Here is a 26753-nt window from a genome sequence, read left to right as displayed (position 1 = left end):
TCTAACAATCTGTGTCATTCTGAAGCGCTGGCCTTCCCCCTGACGCTGGCTGATAACTGGAGCAGTGGTGCTGAATAGAGGTAATTATACACCAGTTCAATAGGCTGAGCCCTGCCCCAATGTGAGCGTGTCCTTTCCCCAGGGCTCTTATTTAAATATTATTCCAGCTCCCCCAGCCAACCACAGGAAGAACACCGCTATGGATACTCTCATAAAACTGCATAATTATGAATAACGCTTTGGTTTTTGACAAAATAAATCACCACACAATAAAAAAAGTGCTTATTCCAACCTAGTGCTGGAAGAGATTAAAATGGCAAGTGAAGCGAGGCTTCCCACTCCTGAAGCACTGATCTGTGTGGTGTTTATCTGCTTCTGCTGGCCACAGTGGCTACCTGGAGCACAGCAGGGCTGGCAGGATCAGCCCTGGACACAGGAGCTGGAGCAGAGAGCCCTCTGGAACAGCAGCTCCTGTTATCAGCCCGTTATCAGCAGGCTCTCCCAGCCCTGCTCCAGACCTGGCACACTTGGTTCTGGTCCAGCTCAAAGTTTATCAGTCTGCAAGAAATGGAGGGGCCAGGAAGCACAGACAGTGTGTGGCTGATTGCCACCAGCAGGGACAGAGAGCCCTTGTGATGTGACACATCCAGCACATGGCTTTAAACACTTCATGTTTAGATCTGCTTCATGATGTCACTGTGGTTCCAGCCTGACACCTCCTTCCATCCATCCACCCTAGGAGGGGGGATTTATTCTCTGCCCAGGAGTGCAAAGGGACTGGGAAATAATGGAATAATGAAATAATGAAACTATGAAATAATGAAACCATGAAATAATGAAACAATTAAATAATGAAATAATGAAATAATGAAAGAATGCAGCCCCCCAGAGCTGCCTGCATGGCCACTGCTCCGGCCAGGCTTGTGCCAAGTGCCAAAATCATCTCAGATCAGCTGAGTGAGCCAGGAAATTGGTCTGGAACCAGCTGCTGAGTGTTTTATTGCTTCAACACTCACTCATCCACCCCAGGTGCTGTCAGCCCCATCCAGCAGAGCCCACCTCAGCCCCTCAGCTGGGTCAGGCTCCTGGGCTGCAGCTGCCATCAGAGTCCCACCTCCAAACTCTCCTCCTAAAGTCGAATTTACCTGGGGAGAGCACAAAGGAACCTCGTGGGGCACAGCACACCTGGGACAGGGCTGAGCTGGCTCTGCCTGCCCTGCCCACATTGGCAAAGTGATTCAGATGCCACTCAGAGGCTTTGCAATCCCCACTCTGCTCTGGGGGCCCTTTCCTGACACATTTTCCTGGCAGGTGCTCCCACCCCTGCTCCCTGTGCACACAAAGTCTCCGTGCTCCATCCCCGTGGCTCCTGCAGATAAACTCGGTGCTTTTTCAAGTTATCTTCTGCCCACAGGAGACACAGAGCAGAGCAGCCTTTCTGCTGGTCACTGATGGGAACCTCCAAGAGATCAGGAGCAGAGATATTTCCACGTTTAAAATCAGCTTCAGAAAGGGAAGAAAACACGTTTGAGGTTTTCTGACTTTCTGGTAATTTTCCCATCTTCCATCAAGAATAAAAGGTTTGGGTGTTTTTTAACTAAAATCCAGCTTTGAATTCTGTATTTTTTTTTCCTCCTCAAAAAGCTTTTCCCTAAAGAAGAGTTAAGTCTGGCCAGAAAATGCAGGGAAGTTGCTGTTGCCTGTTTTTTTGTACCAAACACTCCCACCACCCTGCCCAGGAGAGAGCCTGATGCTCAAGGCCAAGGTGAGCAATGCCTGTCCTCGACTAATCAGCAGGTAATTAGCTGTAAGAATTCAGAATGAAGCTGCAGATGAAGAGTAAACCTTCAGCCACTAAATTCCATCCTCAAATAATGAGACTTTATTTTAATTTCACAGTAATAATATTGCCCAGCATCCCCTCCTCTTATTTACCTCCAGGAAGGAACATTAGCATAAAAAACATAATAAAGGATATCCAGCAAGCAGCTTTCACCAACTCCTGTGTATCACTCATCATTAAATTTGGGAATTAAGCCCTGTTAATGGACACAAACCATCATTTTGAGCGTGCAGGCAGTGTTAATATTTGAATAAGCCAACAACAACAACAAGACACAGGACTAATACATGCACGGTCATTCTTTTGAGCAGAGAGGATTCAGTTTTCATTTTCACAGAATATTAAACCAAATTTTAATTAGATTATACCAAGCTTCCCTAATAAGTGCTTGCAAGGGGAGCTCCACTGGGCAGAGACAGTGGAAGGGAAGAACTTGCCAGTTAAGTGGCTTAATCACTGAAGAGCTTTGAGGTGGTTTCCTTGTTTTTCTTCATTGTGGCCACCTCACACTTTGCCAAGAGGCTGCCAGAGAGGTTTAGCAGTAACAACTTCTCTGCTACAGGAGAAGTGAGCTTGACAAACAGCAGAGAGATCAGGAGAGAAAAGAGATGGAACAAAAACCTGTCAATAGGTGAAAGACATCCTGTTCCTTCCCAGTGACCCAAAACTGGGTCTGGAACTTCAAAACACCTGAAGGAACAATCCCAGGAACAGCCTGTCCAGGGTGGGGGCAGCTCTGTCCCCTCTGGTCCCTCCTGAACAGCTCATGGAGCCACCCTGGCGCTTGTGCAGTGGAGCAGAACTCAAAACCAAGCCAAGAAAAGCACAGGAGGTGAAACTGCAGGTGCAGCACCCCCCTGATGTGAGGAAGGGTCAGTGCTGTGGAGGTCAGAGCTGGGGTGGCTGCAGGGCTCAGCAAGGCTGGGTTCAGACACCTCCTGTGTCCTTGTGTCCCTCTGTCCCTGTGTCCCTGTGTCCCTCTGTCCCTGTGTCCCTGTATCCCTATGTCCCTGTGTCCCTCTGTCTCTGTGTCCCTGTATCCCTCTGTCCCTGTGTCCCTCTGTCCCTGTGTCCCTCTGTCCCTGTGTCCCTCTGTCCCTGTGTCCCTGTATCCCTCTGTCCCTGTGTCCCTCTGTCCCTGTGTCCCTGTATCCCTCTGTCCCTGTGTCCCTCTGTCCCTGTGTCCCTGTATCCCTCTGTCCCTGTATCCCTCTGTCCCTGTGTCCCTGTGTCCCTCTGTCCCTGTGTCCCTGTATCCCTGTGTCCCTCTGTCCCTGTGTCCCTGTGTCCCTCTGTCCCTGTGTCCCTGTATCCCTCTGTCCCTCTGTCCCTGTATCCCTGTGTCCCTCTGTCCCTGTGTCCCTCTGTCCCTGTGTCCCTCTGTCCAGCCCTTCCAGCTGTCACTGAAGCCAGAGTTCACTGGGAACCCAGCCCAAGGGGGTTTTTCCTCTCTCTGTCCCTCTCCAGGAGGCACAGCACTGCTCCCTCACCCTGCACAGCTCCACTGTGCTCCAGGGGATGCAGGACCACCCAAACCCTGCTGGGAATGCAGGTGCCCCACACTGGAGCTCCAAACACAGCTGAGGATGCTGCAGAACCCTGGCCAGGAGCAGAGCACTGCCCCAGCCCTGGGTGCTGACACACAGCCCCCTTCCAGCACCCCAGAACCCTGGCCAGGAGCAGGGCACTGCCCCAGCCCTGGGTGCTGACACACAGTCCCCTCCCAGCACCCCAAAGCCACTGCTGGCTCTGCAGGATGGGCACAGTGCCCCACATCTCCTTGTTCCCCTCTGGTTAGAATCAAACACCCCACAGCCCGTCTGACACCAGATTTTCCAGCAGCAGGAGCCACATGAGGGGACTCAAGGGACCCAGACAGAAGCAGGACCCACTTTTGGCACTGCTGAGGTTGGCCATGGGTGACACAGCACAATTCCAGCTCCACACCCTGAGGACAGGCTGCCCTAAATAAAGCACAACCCCCTCCACCAGCTCCACTTGTGACCAGTGCCCTTTTTAATATATTTTTCTTCCTTTAATTTTTTTTTTCCTTTCCACTTTTTACTCAGCTGCCCCCGTGTTTACAGCTCGCAGCAGCACAAATCCTTATTTCATGTCACCCACTGGCCCAGGCTGTCCCCACTCCCTGTTTCTCCCAGACAAGTTAATAAGATGGAAGGCTCCCCAGAGGCCTCGAGCCAGCCAACATTATCACTTGGAAGCAAGGCAGAAATACTGACACATCGGAAATGACTTCAAGCCTATTAATTACCCTTTCTTCTCTGGCAGATCTTTGAGAGAGAGCTTGACAAATTGAAAGGCAGGAGAGAGCATCCTCCCTGTCCCAGGAGCCCCTGCCCACGCCAACAACAGCTAAACACACACTCCCCAAAATGTTATTTGTTTTGTTATCAATTAAATCATCAAAAATTAGCTGAGACAGAGCTGCCTGTCAGGGACAGAGCTCCCCTCTCTCTTTGTGTTGCTGTTTCCAGAGGCAAGATGCAAGTCACAGAACGAGGAGCACTGGCACAGCTCTCCCACCCATCAGGGGACACAGAAAATGCTGCTGCCCTGGGAAACTTTGGAGCTTTGTTACTGAATGCCAACATCCCCATTGATCCCACCCAACCCCTGCTCCTGAGGTGCTGCAAAACCCCTGTGAACACCCCTCAGCCCCTCCCTCAAAATGGATTTTCAAATCCTTGCTGGCATAATTGATCCTAATTATTATAAGCATTAGATATTAAATGCATTCCTACATGCAATGTGGCTTCAACTGTGGGCTTTCAGCAAAGTCTATTGTACAAATAAATGACTGGATTTCTCATTCAAGAGCTTCAGATGTGACAGAATTAATTCTGATGCAAAGTAGCCACGCAAGTTGAGATAAAGTCACTACCTGCCACTGTGGCTTTATTTTTAAGGTGATTTCCATAATTTCTGGTTCAAAAAAAGAATAAGAAAAACAACTTCCAAAATAACTGGAACAAAAATCTTCAGGCCGTTACCCAGAAAACGATCATTAAATCATTTGTTCAGTTTTTATTAGTATCATTGTAATTAAAGGGAATCATATTTCAAAAACATCTCTTCAACAGCACTTATCAAACCCCATCCCTGCAGCCTATCAATTAGGATTACAATAACCTCGCTCCCTTGTTGCCTTTGCCATTAGCATTTTGATTGAATGGCTGTTGAGAAGTGACTGGTACCAGAAGATTGTGTTCACAAAGTAACATTTCTTTATTCCCTTCCATTGAAGCTTGTCTAGTTGTCTCCAGTTCCTACTCAAAAGAGACAAGACAGTTCCAAAAGCAGTAATTTTGATGCAGGATTATTTTTTTTTTTTTTTTCCCTTTCTCAGCGAGGTGAGATAGATTGGGTTAGGCTGGACACAAATGCTATTAAATCACCTGGCAGCAGATGTGGGGGCTGCTCCTCAGTCCCAGAAAGGTGCCAGGGCAGGAATGGGAACATCCAGCCTCTGCAAACACCCCTGCAGGAGACTCAATAAATAATAATAATAATAATTTATAATGCCTGAACTACTTGGGGAAGTTTCTGGCTACGTTTATTGGTAATAGTATTGAATGTGAAAGGCAAGAATTTACCCTGGCACTTTGGGAATGCAAGGGAGAGAGAGGAGTCCTGCCATAACAACAGCACCAAGGAGGGACAGAGCAGCCACCAATGTCACCAGGAGGGGATGGATGCATTCCACCACTGCCATGAATTACAACACCCAGAGTTCATTAAATCCACCACATTAAAATAAAAACGACCTGCCACGTCAGACATTCTATTTACTGATATTCCCAGTGCTGATGCCTCCCCTGATAAATCACATTCAGCAGCACAACCTGCAGTTACCCAAAAACATTTCAATTACTGGGACGTGCTGGGTTACCCCACCCAAAACAGCACATGGGCCAAGTTCAGCCTGACAGCTTGGAGGGGGAAATGAAGTGACCCCTGCAGCTCCCTCTGCCCCAGGCTGGCTGTGGGGACAGGAATTGATTAAGAGGGAATTTAGGAGGAAGGGAGCAGAGGGGAATGGCTGCTGGCATGGCAGGGCAGGGCTGGGCTCAGTCCTGCTGTGCTTCCTCCCCTTCCTCATCCTCCTCCATCCCAGCCCAGCCCTGCACTCCTTGGGGAGCCTCTCCAGAGCTCCCCTGCTCTCCTCTCCTCTCCTCTCTCCTCCACAGCTCCTCTTTGCTGGCAGGCAGCCAGCAGTGTGTAATGCTGCCAGGTAGCAATTTCATTTTTAAAATGCTCTTATCAAAGATTTAAGGTGAAAGATAAGAAGAGCGCTCTACATCATCATAAAGGAAACACTGTATAAGGCATAGTATTTTACAAATCAAAACAGTTATCAAAATGAAAAGGTATGAAATAAAAACAAATGGAGCCTGTGCTGTGGAGGGGAGGGGAGGGAGCCCTGGGTTGGGGGAATTGATCAAATTTCAGGTTTTCTTGACAAGTCTCAAAGCCTGTGAAGAACGGGAGCAGCGACACTTCCACTGTCATTTTAAACCAGAAATAAAATGTCAGGTACATTTACAGAGAGCATATACACACACACTTATTTATATGCCTTTTCATATAAATAGATCTATAAATATAGATACATATTTTTCATACCATTACCCACGGCTGTTGGGTGCTTTTATCAAAGTCATCTGACCTGGAAAGCATCTGTTGTTAATACCACTGTTTTATTATTTATCAAATCCATTTCTTCATAGAATGACTAATTTCATACCCACAGCTGCTCCCATCCTCCCTGTGCAGCTGCTCCTTCCCTGGGCAGGTTTGCAGCTCCCAAACCCTCCTGGAGCCCATGGAACAGGCTCTGAGCTCCTGCCCTGCCAGGGAGGGAGCAGGATGAGGCCAAAGAACCACCAGAAAACCTGGGGGACACCACCAGGGGTGGGGCAATGGCAAACAAATCCCACACTTCTGCAATCTGGATTTTTTTTTTGGTTTTCCTGCAATTGCGCCCAGGCAGCACAAAAGCAAATATTTTAATTTCTTCATTAGTTTGGGTTTAGGGTGAGGAGGAACAGGGCTGCCAGGAGCAGAAATGGCAAAAGCCAAGCCCCCACCAAGACTTTAAAGTGATTTTAGCTCATCTGAACTCCCTGAGAGCTGACAGGGGAATCTGACAGGGGAATATTTGTCGCCAGAACGAAGCAAATTCTCCTGCCAGGCTTCTCCCTACGGATCCTGCCCTAATTTCCAGTGCTCCACGGAACACGTGTGCTCAGGTGTGACTCCTGCAAGGGGGAAGGAGGAACATTTCCCTCACCAGGGCATTGCTGTGACTGAAATCAACTTCTCAGCTCCCACTGACTCACACTGGGGCTGGCAATGGTCCCGGAGAGGAGATGTGGAGAGATGGATCTGGGGTCCAAGTGAGAGGCACAGACCCAGCCTGGAGCCATGCCCTGTGTTCACAGCCCCACATATGACCTGGGATCCCTGGGACAGTGCAGAGCTGTGTTCCCTGCCCTGAGCAGGGGTTTGGCATCACTCAGGGGAGGGTTCATAGCACTGGATCTGTTCACTCCTCATCTCCCACAGCAGGGAATTCAGGGAGCTCCTGGAACTGCGAGGGTGCTTTAAAATGGGGAGCAATCTGTGAATTACTGCTCTGGCTGAAGGTACTTTTCTGGTCCAGAAAACACTCAATAAATTAAAAAGATAAAACCCACAACCCAAATGTGCCAACCTGCAGTTTTCTGAAAGAAACCGTTTTTCAACTCATTCTATCGGATCCAGTGAAAAAAGTGCCAGATGTTCTTACTTCAGCTTATATATACAAAAAACATAGAGGATAAGCAAAATCACTGCATGCCAGGACATTTAATCAAACTAATTAAAGAAATCTTCCATTTCCACCCCCCTGGCAAGTCCTGCCTTGCACAAACAGCCCTGGGAGCAATAGGAACACACACTGAGTTCAGCCCCAGGTGCACCCAGCCTGGACCAGCATCCCCCCAAATTCCCAACACCCAAATGCCCAGGAACAGAACCAGAGCCAGGGATGTGAGGATGGGGAGAGCAAACCTGCTCAGGGGCAAGGCTTCCTTACCAGCATTATCTGTGTAACCTCAGTTCCTGCTGAATCTCAAGGTTTGGGGACAGGGGCTGTGTCATCTGTTTGAACAGATCACCAGGAGGCTTTTACACATGGCAGTGACCTTGTACAACTCAAGGCTTCAGCAGCACTGGGCAGAGCTGGCAGAGGGGACTCAGAGGTGACAAACCAGCCCCTCCTGCAGCATCCTCCTCACCTTCACTGCAAGGGATTCACCATCCAACCCACCCAACAGACAGCACAGGTGTGCACACTGCAGAGGACTCCCAGCCTGCTCCCTGGGATCCAGAGGGAGCAGGAGCCAGCACACCAGGGAGTGACTGAGGCAGTGTCTCTCCCCATTTCCATATCACATTTTTGGGCATGCTGCTGCCTCTTTTCTCAAGGTCACCACGCTGATTTTAATTCTGCCTCTTGTATGCAGACTGCCCGTCTATGGAAATGTTGCATTTTGTTCTCCTCCTGTTTCTGGCCTTTCCTCAATTAACATTTCCAAACAGTCCCACGAGGCTCAGAGCCTCCCTGCTAATCACTTGGCTCCTACACTGGGGAAGCAGAAGGGGTTGGGTTTCATCAGCGGGGTAGATTCACAAGCAACAACTTATTTGTGGCTTGGAGGGCTTCTTTCTGCTCAGAGACCATCAGGATTTGTGCTAATTTCCCTGTCACTCAAGCTGCCTGCTCGGCAGTGACAGTGAGAAGGCAAACTGAGCTCGTACTAAATGACCTCACTGCTCAAGGCAGCCTCAGCTGGGCACACAACGTGGTGCCTTAACACCAGCTCACCCCCTGCAAGTGTGATAGAACTGTGAGCATCATCCAGAAAACCTCAGAAATATTTGCACTTCGTGTTTCCTGAAGAACCTTGCAGAGAGCAGAGAGGCTGTGCTGATTTCCTCTGCCCTCTCCAGTACAACTGTGGTTTAGCTGCCTTGTTATTGATGCACTTTAAGTGAATGAAGATTTTTCATTTCCAGACTGAGACCATGAATCACAGCTGCACAGGAAGGAAATGTCCTGTTCCAGCTCCTGGACACCACAGGCACCTGCAGGAGCAGCTCTGCCCTCTCCCATCTCTGTGCCTCTGCCTTCCCACCCAAGGCATCAGGGCATCAGCAAAACCATCCTTCAGCACCCCACAAAGCTCACTGATACTGGAAAAGCTGCTGAAGGTGTCAGAAGATGCAGCATCTCCCCTGGCAGCTCTGAGGCTCCTCCTGAGCTGCTCCAGCCTGGGGAGGGCGAGCAGGACGAGCCCTTCAGCCCCTCCTGTACCAGGGCTGAGCAAAAGGATGCTGCAGAAATCCAGGTCAGAAGGGTCAGAGCTCTCCCTCTGGGCACAGGGAATTCAGTGATTTCTTCACCCACGAAGACAAGATACAAATGAGTGTACAACCCGGCTGTCCTTTACAACATGCCTTTGGGTTGATATTTAATGTAATGTCTCTGATACCAGAGGTTCCAAACTAATTACTGGGCTGAGTTTGCAGCCTTTACTGGAGGTTGGACAGACTTTTTTCTCAATTAGCATTACTATTGCAGTTTGTTTGCTAAACAAGAGAATAAAAACGCCAGTCCCTTTCCTGAGTGCTGCTGCCAGAGGAGAATTGTTCAGAGAAATCCTGCACAGACATCCCCTGCTCTGGTGCTCACATCTCCTGGATGGGATTCTCATCACAGAATGAAGCAGTGAGGTCTGACAGACAGTGCAGGGCTGGGCAATCACTGCAAGCCTCAGGTGGCACCATCCAGGATCACTGTGAGCAGTCCCAGATGTTCTGAACTGCCTGGAAAAGCCTGGCCAGAGCCTGGCTGCTGCTCTGGGGCTGAGCCCAGCGGGGTGGGGGCTCACACTGCCCTGCCTCTGTGTGTCTGACACCTCAGAGCTGCCCCAGCACAGCCACAGGCACCAGCCAGGACACTACAACACAAGGGGATGGATCCAAGAACTGGCAGCTTCTCCTCTTTGTGTTTATCAACACCAAAGTGGGGAGCAGGACAGAGCAGGACAGAGCTGGGGGAGCCCTGGGCATGGCACTGCCACCACCCTGCCCCAGGGGACATCCACTGTCCCCACCACCTGAGGACAGCACGAAGTGACAAACTGGTCCCAAATGGGAAAGCTGGGAAGCAAAGCAGCCCCCAGCCCTGAGAGCAGAGATGTCAGCGATGCTCTGCAGCGTTGCAGCCCTTAATGTGTTTAAGAAATGAATATTTATAAGCGGGGATGTAATATTAAAAACACACACCTATAAAATATTAACGTGGCACATGTCACTGCTGCAATCCAAACAGACAGGTGTGACTGATGGTGCTCACTGATAGGTGTGGAAATGGTAAATAACATTAACTAATGAATCTTAGCAGCCCTCACGTCAAGTTTAGAAGCAAATATTTGCTTAAAAATCTCTCCAAACCCCCTGTGTGCAGCTGCAGCTCCCAATCCCCTGAGCTCTGCCAGCAAGGGTTAAATCTCTGGGCTGGGCTGGGTTCAGGAGTGTGGAGCCAGCAGCACAAGCACCTCTCTGGAGTCCCATTTGTGAAGTGATACAGCTGACAGGGGAATAGCAGCTCGGAGAGCAATAACAATAACACTGCCTGCATTTAGAGCTCTGGCACACTCCTCATCCACAGCCCTTCAAGCACTTGATGTTTGAAAAAAGCATCTCTGCTGTGGCTGTGGATGCCTTCCCCAAATCTGTGGGTCAGACCTGCAGCTCTCCCTGAGCCCACAAAAAAGCACAATTGGAGCTGAGGGAAGGCTCCCAGCAGTTCTGAGGATACTCAGTGCTACAGCCAGGCTGCTGCCAAGAAAAGCTATGCTCAAAATGACCAAATTAGGCAATTATTTCTATATATTTTAACTACTCTTTTCTCAAAACTGCCTGGGGATGTATTTTCTAAATGCACATGACCTTGCATGACTTGAGGGAGATGGTGATAAACAAATAATTGCAGTGACTTAATTATATTTATATCTCATCTATAAAAATGTCAATTATAACTTCAGAGATCAGCTCCAGAACTGGGGTTTTGGCAGCAGGACAGGACACAAAAGGTTATTTTTCTCCTTTGCAGAGGCACAGCCAGTGTCTCTCTAACACTCCCAATAAACACAACCATGGTGCCAACTCTTCCACCTGCCCTGGAATCTGCTGGAATCAGACATGAATCTGGACCCTCCCTCCCTCCTTGGGAGCAGAGGATGGGAGAGCCCCTGAGCTCTGGGGTTTTGGTGGGATGGGGGCAGCACCCTTCCAGTCTGAGTTCTGGGGGTCTGGACAAACCCCCAGCCTTGGGCACGGCGCTGTGAAATCACAGCCTGTCACCTCCCTCCCCTCCCCACTGCCACCCTCAGCTGTGCAAGGGGGTTAACTGATACCAGAATAACTGATACCAGAACACCTCTGAGGGCTGGGCAGCTTGGAAAAAAAAATGTTTATTATTACACTCAATACACAATTACAGCTGGGGGGATTCACTCACTCAGAACCTGAGGCTTTTTGTGAGTCCCACACATGGGGCTGCTGTGATGCAGGAAAGGAACCACTGCACCCCCTTCTCCTGGCTCACCTGGATCAGCTCAGCACAGCCCATTCCTGTCCCCTGCACTGATCCAGCTGTCCTTCCTCCCTCCTCCTCCTCCTCACACAGCCTGTAATCCCAGCCCAAGGGCACGGCCCCCACCCCAGCACTTCCTGGAGCTCCTCTCCATAACCAAGTTAGAAGGACATCATCATCCTGCCAGGCTCCCTCCACCCCCAAAGATCAATAACTAATGCTGAACTCCAGATTTTATCTGCACTTTGCAAGGGTAACAAAATAACACCACCAGCTTTTCTTTTTTTTTTTTTCCCCTTTCTTTCCAATTACTGAATCCTTTCAAGATTGACCCAGTAATTTTCAGCTTTATGAAATTTTAGGCAGTGAAGAAAGTGACAGAAGTGATCTGCCAGAATGTTGGGAGAACTTTTGTGTGTGGCTTTTAGAAGACTGCAGGAATACAGTAGTACAGAAATAGAAAAAAAAAAAGGCACCTAAACAGGCTGCCCCAGGGATATTTGTTTATCAGGTGCTGGTTCTTTGTGTGCCCACTGTCACAGCCAGAAGAACCCTTGGAAGGAGACATCCCAGTGATGCTTCTAGGGATTGTCTTGCCTACAATACACCAAAAAATAACCACTCCAATTAAATACAGATTTTGCAACCTGCCTTTAATACAGCTAAACAGATCAGCATGAAGGCAAGAGCTGAGTCTTATTTTCCTTAGAGAAATCCAGGAATAGCTGGACATTAAAATACTCCTGCAGAGGCACAGCATGACTGGCCTGATGGCATTTCTAAGGTTATAGAATCACAGAATCATTAAGGTTGGAAAGGACCTCCAGGATCAAGCCCAGCACAGAGTGAAGTGCTCCCTGCCAGGCACCAGGTTTGTTTTTGGGTGGGTTTTACAAACCCCTCCTGCCCTGCCTGGTTCAGTGCCTGCATTAGCAGGGGAGCTCCTCACTCCCCAAACACACACACGTGCCAGAATTATGACAACAAACCCTCTCCATTTTCTTGCAAGGAAATTTCTCTTGCCTTCTAGGAGTAGGGAGTGAATTTGAATCCTTTTCCCTTCCCATGCCCACGATGATTATTCCAGGCACAGACCAACGACAGCAAACCACACTGGATATTTTATCTGCCATTTCTCTTTCCCGTGGCTAATTTGAAGATACAGATTGCAACCCACAAGTGGTTTTAAGAATTGCCATTAACACTGTTGCTGCATTTTAAACACGCTTCCAACACAATCAGAGTGTCACAATTTGTAAAATCTGGGGTGATTTTATCGGCACAGCTCACTTCATCACCACAGCCCTGGGCCAGTTCATTAGGCTGATTAGCAGCAGCTACCTGCACAGAGCAGGCAAAAATGCCACAAAAGGCTGGCTAAACTCAAGTGTGAAGATGAAGAGGACTCTTACTCTGCCTTTTGCACTTGATTTTTCCTCCCACCTGTACTTGGCAGGGCGAGCCCTGCAGCTCAGCCCTCCCTGTGCTTTGGCAGCCCCCAGAACCAGCCAGGCTCCCCTGCTGCAGGAATTTTGGCTAATCCCAGCAAGCAAGCAGCACTGCCCTTCACCCAGCAGTGGGCAAGCCTGGGATACAGCCTCCCAAACAGAGCTGGCTCTCCTGAGTGCCAGAGAACTCCTTCTTCCACCTGGAGAGGGACTGCAGCCATCCTGTCCCCAGAGCTGGGGCACAGCCTGGATCCAGGAGCACAGGGCAGGTTCTGGGGAACATCACCTGCACCCAGAGCATTTGGAGCCTGGGCTAACATCACCTGCACCCAGAGCATTTGGAACCTGGGCTAACATCACCTGCACCCAGAGCATTTGGAACCTGGGGTGACATCACCTGCACCCGAAGCATTTGGAGCCTGGGGTGACATCACCACCCAGCAGCATTTGGAACCTCGGCTAACATCACCTCCATCCAGCAGCATTTGGAGCCTGGGGTAACATCACCTGCACCCAAAGCATTTGGAACCTGGGGTAACATCACCTGCACCCAGCAGCATCTGGAGCCTGCTGCTGGTCCTTTGGGGTTTTTAGTTCCTCCCTGCTTAGATCTCACCCAGGAGCTTGCACTGGGATGCTAATGGGGAGCAAAATGTCATGGCTTGCATGTAGGAAAAACAAGCTATTAAAAGAATTAGCCAGTGAAATAAATTCACAGAATTCCCAGGGGGGAAAAAGAAAGGATGACCTGTTGCCTCTCATCTCCAACACACTCATAGTGGGGAAAAAGCCCTCTGTGGAAAACTCCAGAGGTTTCGTGGCAACTAAGGTGCCCCCCAGACCTCTGCTCCTGGACAGTGGAAAGATCTTTTTGGACAAGGAATCCACCCTGTGGGGTTCATTACCCAGGCTCAACCCTGCAGAATCCCTGGCACACTGCTGCAGCCTCCCCAAAGAGCCCAGAAACGCTGAAGCAGGGCTGCTGGGGCAGAGCTCAGCACTCCAGAGCTCAGCACTCCCAGAGCTCAGCACTCAGAGCTCAGCACTCAGAGCTCAGCACTCCCAGAGCTCAGCACTCAGAGCTCAGCACTCCAGAGCTCAGCACTCCCAGAGCTCAGCACTCAGAGCTCAGCACTCAGAGCTCAGCACCCAGAGCTCAGCACTCAGAGCTCAGCACTCAGAGCTCAGCACTCAGAGCTCAGCACTCCAGAGTTCAGCACTCCAGAGCTCAGCACTCAGAGCTCAGCACCCAGAGCTCAGCACTCAGAGCTCAGCACTCCCAGAGCTCAGCACTCCAGAGCTCAGCACTCCAGAGCTCAGCACTCCAGAGCTCAGCACTCAGAGCTCAGCACTCCAGAGCTCAGCACTCCGAGCTCAGCACTCCAGAGCTCAGCACTCCAGAGCTCAGCACTCCAGAGCTCAGCACTCCCAGAGCTCAGCACTCAGAGCTCAGCACTCCAGAGCTCAGCACTCCAGAGCTCAGCACTCCAGAGCTCAGCACTCAGAGCTCAGCACTCCAGAGCTCAGCACTCAGAGCTCAGCACTCCAGAGCTCAGACACCAACACTGCCTTGGGAAGTGCTTAGAGCAGCACAGAGCCCGGCAGGGACAGAGCAGGGGTCACCTTGGGGAACAGCAGACAATCATCCTGCAGGAGGCACAGCAGGGCTCACACAGCACTGCTCTGCTCTGCTGGCCCTGCAGAGCCTGGCCAGGGCAGCTCAAGGTGTTGGGACCACAGGAACAGGGCTCACTGCAGCTGGAACCCAGCTCTGGGATCTGGGACCTCTCCAGAGCCCCCCAGCTCTTCTTGCCCCCAGACCACAGGGCCATGCACCAAAGCTCCACATCAGGCAGCTTTTAAATGCAACAAACAACATGCCAAGATCCTGAATGGAGAGGAGTATTTATGGCCTGTGATTGCAGGGAGGAGGGTGGAAAATTCCCTGGATATAAAAGGAAGCTGTCAGGGGTTGAACTTCTCAACCTAAGTAAGGGCTTTGAACAGGTCCCTGTACAAATGGAAGGGCACTGGAGGAGCTGATCCTCCTGAGCAAGCTGCTGCTGGACTTGCCAGGGTACTCCAGAGAGGAATCAGTGCCTGGGAGGCAGAGGGAGGGAATGCTGCCCCAGAGGCTTGCCTGACTCACCCAGCCATCTGCTCAGCCCAGTCTCTGCTTACAGCAAACCCAGAGCAGGGAGAGGCTCTGCTGACCCTGTGTGGAGATGGAGGGGAGTGGAGAGGCTGCCCCCTCTCCCCTTCCTGGGGCTTCCCCTGGATGGGCACAGGCTCCTTCCCACCCTGGCAGCCTCCCCAAAACACTGAGAGCAGTTGGCACCTCTGTGCCTGAGACAGCCACCAGATCAGCCAGGGGCAGGAGCCACGTGCTGCCTCCCACCAAACCTGAGCACAGAATCCATCAGCTCCATCTCCATCATCTCCATCTCCATCATCTCCATCTCCATCATCTCCATCCCCACCATCTCCATCTCCATCCCCAGGCAGGGGCCAGGGGGCCCTGGAGCTGTCCCCAGGGGATGTCCCCAAGCCCCTGTGGCTGCTCCCAGCAGAGTGCAGCGCTGCCAGAGCTGGGGAATGCAGCAGGAATGGGAACAGCTCTCCCAGACACAGCAGCATTGCTCATTCCCACTGAAAGGAAAGGCCCTGACACAGAAAATAACTCTCAGCTCCTTTACACAGAGCTGTGCAAGCAATGGGATGAGAAATAGGATGAGAAACCTCATCTCCCTCGTGAAATACATGTAGGGAAATTCCCTTTTTGGAGATCCTGCTTGTTCTGAGCTACACTGCTGGGGGATGAGCTCACTCAGCTTCAGAACTCCAGCACACCTGCAACCCCATTTCCTGGTATCTCAGCTTAACTGGATTTATGCCCAGCCTAAGTGATGCCAGCCACCTCAGTACAGACATGCTGCTTCCAGCAGCCCCAGCACATCCAGCCCCAGGGGATTTGCTCTCTCAGGGAGCCTGACAATGCTCCTCCCAAAGCCAGGTCATGAGCCTGACCAGTAAAGTGAGGAGAAAATCCAGGTGCATGGGGCACTCCATGCCAACCAGGCCTCCTCTGCTACCTGCAGGACAGAGGGTTTAGTGCCATGGATTGAGCCCAGCTCATCCCCCTGGATCTGGTGCTTGCTGCCCCGTGCAGCAGCTGTCCCACACTGTGAGGTCAGAGCTCCCCATCCCTCTTACCTCTATGCCTGTTGGTCGTCTTGTCAAACATTAGCATGGCATCCTCTACCTGCAAGACAAAGAGGAGAGTTGTGCTTTAGCACAGCTGGCAGCTCCCACACAGCACACACAGCAACTCCCTGCTTTTGGCCAGAGGCAGCTCCTCCTTTGGGAAACCATTGCTTTCCCCCTCCCTGCCCTGGCTGACATCTGCTCCTCAAGGAGAAAAGTGACCACTGAAAGTGCTGGCCCTAAACAGTAAATATCTCAGCAGCTCTTCCCCTGGTTGTGCCTCATCTCCCCTCTGCAGGGAGAGCAGGAAGGGCCAAGGGAGGAAGCGTGGATGCAAATCAAGCCCATGACTTCTCCAAATTAGAGTCACTGTCTTGGCTGAGAATTGGGTTAAAAGAGGTATGAGCAGGGTAAAATCTGGTCAGCCAAGAAAGGTATTCAGGGGTTTTCAAAAGGGCTTTTGAAAAGCTGGAGGAGAGGGGAGAGGGAGGAGGGAGAAACTTTAATTCGCATCGGGCTCGGCATTTCCACTTCAGAAGAGAGATGACTGATGAAACGTATTGAAGTGCAACCAAATTGCTTTCAACTTTCATTAGGATTTGCATGATTTATTCCACCTCCATTTAATCTGTGCAGCCACACCTAAAATTTTGCACTTAGTGCACAAGGATGCAGGGCTGGGGTTGGTTTCCCAGCACTGTCACACCCTGAGCTGCTGTTTGAGGCTGCAGCAGTGGGGGCAGGTGGGTCCCTGTGCCCTGTGACACGTCCTGGGCAAGCTCTGAGATGAAATTCCCTGTTGTAAACCCAGGGGTGATGAAAATCTCTAACACTGAATTACAGAAGGTGTTGCAGGGAGGGAGAAGAACTTTAAAGAAAAGGTTTTATCCTCTAAAGGACTCCACTGCTTGTCTGGGGTGTGGCTTTGGGATTTTTTGTTTGTTTGAAGTTTTGGGATTTTTTTCCCACCAATAATTTTTCTGTACTTCTTTGGCTTGTACTCTGGTTTTCTATAAATCATTTACTGTAGCTAAGTGATTTACAGTGCAGTTACATGCTCTCCTCATGTCACACAGCAAAGGGTCCACCTGTCCCCACAAATGCCCTCTTAGGCAGCAAGCCTATGTCTGTGAAAATTTTCTCAGCCTTGGCTGGGGAGGAGTTTGGGAAGGTGGTGAAAACACAAATTGAACCTCCCTGAAGTTCTGAAGGACTGAAATAGTTCCAGGATATTGTAAAAAAATACAGAGCAGCAAAACTTCACATGATGCCTAAAATTCATCTGAAAACCTGTTTTTGCTTAAGTGGTTCTTAACTTTTCTATTCAAAATGGTTTGCAGAAAGTGCTGGCAGTGGCCTGAGCCAGTGCAGAACTGCAGGTCTCCTGATACCCATCTTGCCTGAGACCTGAAGACGCTGATGCACTGAAAAACTCAAACTGCATTAAGTCTGTCCTGCTGTCTGTCCTCCCTCCAAGGGGGAGAACTCACCAGGATGAGCAATACCAGGAGGCAGATAAGGACCAGGCTGCCCTTCACCCTGCTTATCTCTGCTCCAGGGTTATGTTTGCTCAGCAATCTTTATTTTTCATTCTCACAGGTCCTGGCCTCACTGGAACCCAAAATTACACACTGCACCTGCTGCTGTTTCTGGGGCATGGCAGCTCCCTGCACCAGCCCCCCTGTCCCTGCTCAACCCCTGCTGATGAAGGTTCCATATGGAAATTTCTGCCTCCAATCCCATCCCAGAGAGCTCCTGGATGTGCAGGAGCACAGACCCAGCAGCCCAGGGAGGTGCTCTGTCCCTGTGTGCAGCTCTCCAGGCTGGAGCCACACTGTCCTACCCCAGTGACACCTCCTGCAGGGACATGATTGGGGACTTCCAAAAGGCTGCTGTGCTGGCTGGGGAGAGAAGAGATGCTCCAGCATGGCCATGTCTCACCCTGAACCTCCTGTGCAGCCTCACTGTGCTCCTCCAAGGGCAAGGAGGGGCCGGTCCTGGCCCCAGACCCAGCTCTGGGTGCAGCCCCTGCTCACCCTGGGCTCTGCTGCTCCCTTCCCTTCTCCCACCTGTCCAACCAACACCATCCTCTGGGCAAACACGGCTCTGTGCCATGTGTACCAAGCTGGAATGATGATCTTGGCAGGGATCTTTTTTATGCAAATAAATCCCTATTAGCAGTAACAAGCACAGGCTGCAGGGGCTAATCCTGGAGGGAGGTTTCCTGGGGCCCCAGGAGCGCAGCACCAACTGCTGGGATCAGGGCTGGGCAGCAGCTCCCTGGAAAAGGGTCAGCCCTGCCAGCCCCCATCTGAAACCTGCATGGGGGGAGCATCCCTGCAGCTGAGTTCAGACACGGCCCAAGCATGCCTTGAAGAAAAAATGATCAGTGGGGTGTTCTTTGAGCCAGCTGGTGCCCTTTCAACAATGTCTAATTGGTTATCTTTTCTCTTTCCTAAGGTCAGAACATTTTATCTCCGTCTCTGCCCTTTCTGTGCTCACCCCACCCTGCGTTATTTTTTAGGGCAGGCATTGTGGCAGAAGAATAGCCTCTCTCCTCCATAGTCCGGTGACACAATGAGACTTCTTGAAACCTCCTGAATAGACAGAGTGCAGCGGCAAAAGGAAAATTCTATTAACGCTTTGCAAAATAAAACATCTGAGAGCTGGTGAGACAAGCAGGAGAAGAAAATCAATATGGAGAGGGCAGAGCGCTCAGAAAAACTTTTCACCAGTTGCAAAAAGGTGGCGAGGGTATGGGAGGGAGGGGGGAGAGAAACTTATTAATGCAGAAAACCCATCAATGGTATGGAAATCTGGCAGAACAGCAAGAACTCGAACTAGAAGAATTTGAATATACAAAGGGCTGAATAGAATGAGCAAACCACACTGCCTCACACACACAGCCCGTTTCTCACGGTTCTCTGAGAGGCAAACACAAGCGGCTTGTTCGAGTTTTCATCAAGGAGAAATAAGGGACACAGCCAAGGTAACCGGCAGTAAACCCTGTAGTAAGCAAATTGATCCCTATTTCAGGGGAAGGGAAAAAAAAAAAAATCCAACAACCCACAGCCAAAACTCAAGTACATTCAGGGCTGTGAGTGCCTGGGTTAACCCCTCCTCCAGCCCCGGGCTCTCCCTGCATTTTAAAGATGCTCAGCTGCAACTTCTCCAGGTCTCAGCCCAAAACTGCAGCCACACTTTGCATACAAGAGGCAAGGAAGGTTTTTCCCGGGTTAGAAGCAGGAGGGGAAGGTGGAATTGCCTGCAAGGCTTGGCCATCACCCCCAGCACAGAGGGGAGGCTGAGCCACCTCCAGCAGGTAACACAGACCCAGCCCCTCCCAGAGCGAGCCTTGCAGCAGCTGATTAATCCCCACTCCTTCTGAGCATCAAGTGAGAGCTACAAAATGAACAGTCTCAGGACTTAGGGTGACTAAAATAAAAAAGAAAACAAAGACTTGCCAGTGAACACTGGTTACAAATGGACTTAAGGCCCCCAGACTCCTCTGTCCCAGCACAGCCCATCCATACAGACCCAGTTTCTTACATAAAGCCTAACTAATGGGCTTCAGTTTATTTAACTTCTTTTTTTTCCAATCCACTTGGGGCTCTGAGAAAAGGAAGGGCTCTACCACTTCATTACTCACTGCCTGGAAGGAGGAATAGGGGAGAATAGGAGGAAAGAAAAAAAACCTGGAGGAGCCAAAGGCTTTAATAATCCTAACAGTTCCCAGGGTTATTTAAAATATGCCCAACCAGTTCACAAAAGGCTCCACAGAGATAAATGTATTTGATTTTCTTCCACTTTAATGGAGGCATACATTTAAAGCAACAAAACCAGGGTGACCTAAATAAAATGACTATTAATTGTACTCAGAAAGTCTCTGAATTTAATGCAAGTGATCCAGCCCAGCACAAGAACACACAGAATTCTCCAGTCATTCCTCCTGCTTTTCTCTTTGGGATTTTCAACTCCTCTTCTCCAGGAGGCAGCAGGAGCTGAGCAGACAGCACAGCCCATGGTCAGTGACACTGCACCCTCCAGGCTGAGTGCCTGCAAACCCAGCAGTGACTCCAGAACAAACCGGAGCATCCCTGCACACCTCCGTGCTCTGGTCCTCCTGTCTGAGTCAAGTTTACTCACTGAGCAAAACTTCCACAATGAAACCACCACAACTGCACTGAGGGACACACAGCAGCCCTTTATGCCTCCTCATCCAGCCCAGGAAGGTTTTTCCTGATGCAAACCCTGAGTTTCCAACACACCCAGAGCAGGCTGAGGTGCTCCTGTGCTCCCTGGGGTGTTTTGGCACTATGTTCTCCATCCCTTCAAGAAGGGAATTTCAAAGAAGAATTAGGGCAGACAAAGGGAATTACACCTGGAATGGAGCACGGTGACAATTCCAGCAGGGTCTGGGAGGGAAGGAATTCCTGAAGGACAATCCTCACACAATTCACTTGTGCCTCTCCTCCCTCCATCCCTCGTGAACTTTACAGGTCCCTCACCTCTCCTGCTCTTCCAAGAAAAGTGTGCTGGGTATTCTGGTCTAATTCTCAGATTATTTATCCACACTGCACAACTCCTCCAATATTTTGTTTTCTGAAGCAGAAAAACCTCTTGGCTGCCAGTGAACTGTCAGGTGCTGTTATTCTAAATGCGCATGTGAAATCCAAGCGGCGGCAACGCGCTCCCGCAGATTTACAACCTCCCCCCACATAAATTAAGACAAATGCCTCTTGCTTGGCAGACAATTTGAAATGGCTCCCCCACACCAGCCTCTGGGCTTGATTACAACAGAATTAAACAAAGAAACAAATTATCCCCCCTCTTTCTGTCACACACACTCCCTCCTCCCCGCTCTGTCTCCCACCCTGGGGCTCCCCAAGCCCCCTGACCATCACCCAGGGTCCTTCAGCAGTGTCCCAGCATGGATGACCATCACCCAGGGTCACCCAGCATGGATGACCATCACCCAGGGTCCTCCAGCACTGTGTCCCAGCATGGATGACCATCACCCAGGGTCCTTCAGCAGTGTCCCAGCATGGATGACCATCACCCAGGGTCCTTCAGCATGGATGACCATCACCCAGGGTCATTCAGCAGTGTCCCAGCATGGATGACCATCACCCAGGGTCCTTCAGCAGTGTCCCAGCATGGATGACCATCACCCAGGGTCCTTCAGCAGTGTCCCAGCATGGATGACCATCACCCAGGGTCCTCCAGCAGTGTCCCAGCATGGATGAGCACAGCACTGTGTCCCAGCATGGATGACCATCACCCAGGGTCACCCAGCATGGATGACCATCACCCAGGGTCCTTCAGCAGTGTCCCAGCATGGATGACCATCACCCAGGGTCCTTCAGCAGTGTCCCAGCATGGATGGCCACACCAGACCCAGCCCAGACCGTGGCTGGTCCCCCCACCACGCTGAGCCCATCCTGGCCAGGGCTCCAGGGCAAGCAGGGAGCTCCAGGCTGGGAGTGCTGCTCCAGTGTTCTCCATCCCTGCAGAGGGATTCACTCCACATGTGGCTGTGTTCCCTGGGGTGCTGGGGGCACAGGGTGAGGTTCCTGGCTCAGCCCTCCCCACTGTGCCCTGCTGACAACTTCCCAACAGATCATGCACCACGGTAACAATCAATGCCATACTGTGCAAGCACAAATTCCAGTGCTAGCAATTTTTCCCCCCAGCAGTCGAGGCTTTAAAAAGTCTTCTTCAGCAATTATAGCTAATAAAACTACAATTTTATTCAACACACACATATCATTGTAACTAATTTTGCTCCATCAGGGCTGAAATTAAAACAGTCATTCAATCACGTTAATCTCAGGGCTTGCTCACCAGCCGTGACATGGCAAAGAGCATCCCCAACGCTTGCCAAAAAGCTCTGTGGCTACTGTTGGGCTTCAAAATGCTCCTGCAAAACACCAGCACGTTACTCAACGTTTACTCTGTCAAGGGGGATGTAGGAATGACTAATGCTCTCCAGAAAAAAACCAGCTTTCCACAGCAGGACAAATTAAACATGACTTCATAGACGATTTCTCATTAATTCCTTCTCTGGCATTAATAACATGGAGTATTGGTGAAAGCAAAGCTCCCATCAAGTTATGAACTATGTGAGGACTCTTGGAGTTCCTTTACCTGCTGTCTTGACTGAGAGGTTCCCTTGTGCCCCCAGATTTCCAGCACCTCTTAGCTAACAATGCTGACAGGGGACACAGCCCCACCAAATCAAAAACAACTCAGAAATGTTAGAACAGTTCTTTGTTCACCCTCTGGGGCTGCAGCAGAGAAGGTGGTGAGAAGAGCAAGGGGAAGCAGGCAGGGCAGGGGCAGAAGGCAGCAATGACCTCTCCAGCAGTGGGATGGTTGGGAGTGGAGAAACTCCAGGGACATTTCTGCAAAAGGGAGGATACACCCACACAGCCAGGGAGAGACACTGCAGAGAGCCTGCATGGAAATGGGACACAGACCAAACCCTGGCAGGCAGCTCAGGTGCCCAGCACCTCCCAGCAACACCAGATATTCCAGGGATGAGTTTCACTGTGGAAATCAGGCTGAGGACAGCACAGAGAGCAGAGTCCCCTCTCCCAGCTGCAGGGCACCCTTGGCTGGCTGTGCTTTCAGGGGACACAAATCCCTGCCAGAGCCCAGCCTGGGCAGGGCACTCTGCAATCAAGTCCCACAGCCAGGTCTAATTGTCCAGAACGATCCCTGCCCGCAGCACAGGCAGCTCTCCCCTGGCTCTCCTCAGCTTGATGGGAAAATGGGCTCCAGTGCTGCGTGTCTGAAACGGGTTTGGAGCCAGCACAGAGCTGGAGGGACATCCCTGAGGGAACAGGGAACACTGAACCCCTGCAGCAAGGACCTGAGACAGCTCCTCCAGGTCACTGCAGACCACAAACCCCCAAGGACGGGGTGAACAAACCTGCCAGGGGCTGGGAGAGCTGCACTAAGGGCAGGTTCCCTGTCCTGCTGGGAACAGGGCTGTGGCACTGCCTAGGGACAGCAGCAGGTCCAGGTGCCACCATCCAGAACACGCCTGGAACAGCTCTGGATGCTGACACACATGGCACATGTCACACAGGCAAATAAAGGTGGTGACACAGATGACACACATGGCACATGTCACACAGGCAAATAAAGGTGGTGACACATTTTGTGCCCATCAGTGTCACACACACACACAGAGCTGGGCACAGACAGAGGTGCCACAGCAGCTCAAATCAGTCATTCAATCTGGAACTGGGGTTAAATCAGGGAGCTCCTGCTACTGCCCTTCCCCAGAGAGGCAAGAACAGAATCCTGTTCCAAACATCTGCTGGAGAGGATCCAGCCTCCCTCACAAACACTTAATTCACCCTGCCTCAAAACATCCTTGTGTTTCACCCATCTAGCAGACAAGGAAGAGGGGGGACTAGAAGGGAAATGGAGTTGCAGGCGTTGTGGTGACCTGCATGTGGCCCCAGAGCCAAGCACCACTCTGGAGCTGTGCCCTGGGTTCCTGCTGCCGTGGGGATCCCCCTCCCACACTCATCCTCCTCCAAATTCTGCTGAGGCCCCATCTCCCTGCACATGTGCATTATTTCCTGCAAACTTCCCCAACAACACAACAACTTCTGGCCAGTGTTTTCTTGTGTTACCCACAACTGAGTGAAGAACCCAAGCTCCATCACCCTGCTCTCCCCACCTGCCTGAAGGAGCCACCACCAGAAAAAACCAAAATGCACACACAACAATTTTAACTTTCCTTTTGGGGCTGTTGGGTTTTGCAGGTTTAAGCTCCTGATGCTGAAAGGTTGGGAGAACTTTGCTCTTTGGAAAGCCAAGGCTGAGAGTTCCACACATCACTCAGCTGAAGCTTTAATAAATCAAACACCACAAGAGGGGCTCAGCTCCTTTCCTCCCTCACCCAGGGAAGTGCCCAGGGCTGCCTGGGCAGGGCAGGACCCCTCTCCTCCCCTCTGTGCCATCCCTGGAACATTGCTCCTTCAGCATTCCAGCCAGCCAGGTGCGAGGCGTCGGTGATTTTACTTTCACGGAACATTAGGCACCGTCAGCACAAATAATTCTTCCTCCCTTCACGGTGCTCGTTTGCATATTAGCGCTGCAGAGTTGCAATCTGTTTTCTTTTCCCAACAACACTTTGGAGGTGCTGCCCACCAGGACGGGGCTGTGCTGGCTCTGGAGGTGCCAGGGCTGTCAGAGCCTCCTGTCCTGGTGGCCCTTAGCAGCACCAGTGCCTGGAAAATCAGATTTAAACAAGAGGGACACTGCCATTTCATTTCATCACCAGCCCCTCTCCTGGCTTTGCTGCAGCCACAGCACCCAAGGAGGCCACCAAGAAAACCAGAGCAGGTTTAGACGGGATATTGGAAAAAATTCCTCCCTCTGAGGGTGCACAGAGATGCTGTGGCTGTGCCATCCCTGGAGGTGTCCAGGCCAGGTTGGACATTGGGTTTGGAGCATCCATGGCAAGGGGACTGGGTGAGATTTAATGTCCCTCCCCAGCCAAACCATGCTGGAATTCCATAATAACCTGGGCTTCCACTGAGTGCCCTGAAGTCACACACAAACCCAGCCCAGAGCCTCCCCTGCCACTGAGAACACTGAGAAAAACTCTATTCACACGAAACCCAGGGTGTTTTCACAGATGCCTTTGCAGCAGTCCCAGGGCAGGCCAGACTCAGGGACACAGATCTGATTAAGAGACATCCTGAGCAAAGTAACAGGATCGGGTTTAAAGAGCTTCCTGCTGCCCTTTCGTAAATACCTGCTGAATAAGTGTGAAGATAAGACAAGGATTGCATTACGAGGCTTCCTGATGCATGAAGGGCTTTTTTATTGCCCAGATTTGAAAAAAAAAAAAAAAAAGAAAGGATGAACAATTGCCACAGCCAGCTCCAGCTAAAGGCTCAGCTGCAGAATCAAACTGCAGTTTATTAGCAAAGGAAAACTCATCTAAGTTCTCTTTGACTGTAATGAAAAAAAGTTTCATTTTATTTCCTGCTGGATCCTTTTTCCTTTTATTGTTCTTTTCATATACTGACTTGCATATTAGAGAATATTTTTCCAGGGCTGTTTGCTCTAAACAGAACTGTCCATTTTTTTCCCCCACCCCAGATCTAACACAGCTTATCTCTCTACATTTAGGGATTTTTTAATTTATGGAAAAACCATTTGCAAACCAGACCCTTGCTGTGCCATTTTCTGCCCTGGGGTCCCAGCCCACCCTCCAAGGTTGGCTTTGCAGCAGGTGGAGGATGGAGCAGCAAATCCTCCCCCTGAGCAGCCTGCTGACAGGCTGAGTGGTCAGGAAACTCTCACCAAACTCACTGCACTGATGACTTATCACATTTTGGACATGACTTTGAGGCTGCTGGAGCAGAGCCCCCACGCAGGCAGGCTGGCAGCTCACAGCACCCACGCACAGGAAGCACCAGAGATCTCCCCACTGCCACAAATTAATGATGAGAACAGGAGGAGACAAGTCCCTGGCTTTGCTTTCAGAACCTGCTTGGGCAGAGCAGCACACAGAGCTTGGGATGTGGATTTCCCTGAGCTCAGAGCCCCAGCACACCCACAGCACAACCAACACCAAGCACTTGCTCTGATTTCTGCTGTTCCGGACTCTTCTTTGCCTCTTAAAATACCCCAGAGTTAGTCCTGATGAGAGGGCAGGAGCCCAGAGCACTTGAGGGAATGATTCTGAGCCTGCTCAGGGCAGAAATCATCATTATGTTAACTGTGGCTGCAATCGCCCTGGTTTACAGCATGGGACAAGAAATGAAAATTCCTCTGCCACCACTCAGGAGCTGGGGACACTCCCTGCAGCCTGGCCCTGCCACCCCAGCCCCATCAGGGCACTCAGGCTTGGGCTGAGATGGGGTTTTAATGTTCCACCCTGCTTCTGGTCCCTGCAGCTCCACCCTTCCCACTCTGGATAAATAAACAGCCTGAAAATGCTGGGAAAGGCAATCCTCCAGGAGAGCAGCTATTAAAACTCAATATAACATGAAAAAGAAAGCAATTAGTGGTGCTGCTGTGCTGGGCACTGCTGTGTCCCCCTGCCCTGGGAGCTGTGTGCATCCTGCTCCGTCCTGCCTGGACTGAACCACGGGCACTGCTGGAAAATTGAGTTTTCACACGTGTCAACACCACCACATCTCATCAGTTTGACAGAGCCTCACCCAGGCATCTGAAACCCAGGTTCAGCTGCGATTTTTAATTACCCCTGGATGGCACAGGGATTACAGGGTAATAATCACCAGAGCTGGGATGCTGGAACCACAGTGCTCCTTTTTTAAAGAAAAAACAAGGGATTCTGTTGTAAAACGGGATTTTTGTTGTTGAAGTCAATTCCACCTCCCACTCCTGACATCACCAAAGCGATTTCTGTGAGAAAGAAGCAATTTTCTTTAGTTTATAAATAAAATTTTTTAAAAGAATCCCACTGCCCCACTGATTATCTGTGGAATGAGGATTCAAGGCACAGGCAGAGAGGGAGAAGTGTCTGTACAAACACCAAGATGAGTGAATAATGTTTTACATGTGAAAATGGCCCAAAGTTTTCCAAAGCCACTTCCAT

General features: G+C 50.7%; 1 protein-coding gene across 10 annotated transcripts in view; it reads right to left on the bottom strand.

Moving 5' to 3' along the window:
- The window catches only part of MSI2 (musashi RNA binding protein 2), a 199003-nt gene that overhangs the window by 60936 nt on the left and 111314 nt on the right, over positions 1–26753 (bottom strand). For all 10 annotated transcript variants that reach the window (XM_033078599.2, XM_033078594.2, XM_033078596.2 and 7 more), the window contains one exon: positions 16169–16217. In XM_033078599.2, the coding sequence (XP_032934490.1) occupies positions 16169–16217 (49 nt within the window). The remainder of the gene's footprint in view (positions 1–16168; positions 16218–26753) is intronic.

The sequence above is a fragment of the Catharus ustulatus genome, chromosome 22, assembly GCF_009819885.2.
Source record: "Catharus ustulatus isolate bCatUst1 chromosome 22, bCatUst1.pri.v2, whole genome shotgun sequence".
Classification (NCBI taxonomy): Eukaryota; Metazoa; Chordata; class Aves; order Passeriformes; family Turdidae; genus Catharus; species Catharus ustulatus.
The sequence above is the reverse complement of the archived record's forward strand: the minus strand, read 5'-3'. Positions and strand labels throughout refer to the sequence as shown.